General features: G+C 52.9%; 1 protein-coding gene across 1 annotated transcript in view; it reads right to left on the bottom strand.

The window, feature by feature from the left end:
* The window catches only part of LOC107307003 (proline-rich transmembrane protein 1-like), a 12889-nt gene extending 11967 nt beyond the window's left edge, over positions 1–922 (bottom strand). The window contains exons 1-2 of the mRNA XM_015850440.1: positions 893–922; positions 483–617 (exon numbers count right to left, since the gene is read on the bottom strand). Of these exons, the coding sequence (XP_015705926.1) occupies positions 483–617; positions 893–922 (165 nt within the window). The remainder of the gene's footprint in view (positions 1–482; positions 618–892) is intronic.
* Between the last annotated feature and the right edge of the window lie 814 nt (positions 923–1736).

Raw genomic sequence — 1736 nt, 5'->3', positions numbered from 1 at the left:
AAATGACCCCAAAACCCAATGAACGACCCCAAAACCCAACGAATGACCCTAAAACCCAATGAAGGACCAAAAAACCCAATGAATGACACCAAAACCCATTAAATAACCCCAAAACCCAAATGAATGACCCCAAAATGCAAGAAATGACCCCAAAATCCCACCAAATGACGCAAACACCAAACCAAAGACCCCAAAATCCCAACAAATGACGCAAAATCCAAAGAAAAGACCCCAAAACCCAACAAAAGGCCCCAAAATCCCCACAAATGACCCCAAAATCCCAACAAATGACCCCAAAAACCAAAGGGCACCAAAACCCAATGAAGGACCCCAAAAACACCAATGAAATGACCCCCAATCCCAACGAAAGACCCCAAAATCCCACCAAATGACCCCAAAATCCCACCAAATGACGCAAAAACCCAACCAAAGACCCCAAAATCCCATGAAATGACCCCAAAATCGTGCCCCCCCCCCCCAACCTGCACGGCCTTGACGATGGCGACGACGCCGGTGGGCCAGAAGCAGCAGAGGGTTGTGAGCACGGCAATGGGCAGGTAATCGTGGGGGGGGGATCCCGGGGGGGGGGCTGGGACCACCGGGCCGGGCCCATAAACCTATAGGGGTGGGCGGGGCTTTGGTATGGCTCCGCCCCCCTTATTTTAATATAAGCTCCACCCCCTTCATTAATTCTAATCACACACACCCCCTCCCCCCTTTAATCCTATACCTCGAGCACTCCCATAAGCCCCGCCCCCTATAGGCCACGCCCATCTGGAGTGTGACCACGCCCACATCATTAGCATAGCACCGCCCAACCCCATCCCTCATTAACATACTCATTACAATAAGCCACACCGCCTTTACTCAACCTGACTTCTATATGCCCCACCCCTTTAATATGCACCGCCCACAGCGCCATCATTTGCATGCCACACCCTCATTTACATACCCAACCCTTATTTACATACCCCACCCTCATTTGCATGCCACACACTCATTTGCATACACACAACTCTCTTCCTACACCCCTTCCTCTCCCTTAAACCCCTCCCCTTTATTTCCATGCACAGCCTCATTTGAATATCTCACCCTCATTTACATACACAACACCCTATTCCTATACCACTCCCTCCCCTCCCTTTTAGCCCCTCCCCCTTTCCCACAAGCCCCTCCCCTTTCTTTTAGCTCCACCCTTTTTAGCCCCGCCCACTTTCACACAACCCCTTTGAGTCCCGCCCCTTTCCCCCACAAGCCACGCCCCATTTCCCTTAAGCCCCACCCCTTTCTAACAAGCACCTCCCCTTTCTTTTAGCCCCGCCCATTTCCCAACAAGCCCCGCCCCTCCCTTTTAGCCCCGCCCCCTTCGTTAAGCCCCACCCCCTTTCACAAGCCCCTCCCCTTTCTTTAAGCCCTGCCCATTTCTCCAACAAGCCCCGCCCCCTTTCACACAAGCCCCTCCCCCTTTCTTTAAGCCTCGCCCATTTCTTAACAAGCCCCCGCCCCCTTTCATACAAGCCCCGCCCTCTTTCTTTTAACCCCTCCCACTTTTTTAGCCACGCCCCTTTCCTTAAGCCCCTCCCCTTTTAGCCGTGCTTCCTTTCACACAAGCCCCGCCCCTTCTCATAAGCCCCGCCCCTTTCTTTTAACCCCTCCCACTTCTTTTACCCCCACCCATTTTTAAGCCCCCCGCCCACTCCTTTTTAGCCCCACCCCTTTCTTTTAGCCCTTCCTTT

This window comes from Coturnix japonica, unplaced genomic scaffold (assembly GCF_001577835.2).
Source record: "Coturnix japonica isolate 7356 unplaced genomic scaffold, Coturnix japonica 2.1 chrUnrandom460, whole genome shotgun sequence".
Classification (NCBI taxonomy): Eukaryota; Metazoa; Chordata; class Aves; order Galliformes; family Phasianidae; genus Coturnix; species Coturnix japonica.
The sequence above is the reverse complement of the archived record's forward strand: the minus strand, read 5'-3'. Positions and strand labels throughout refer to the sequence as shown.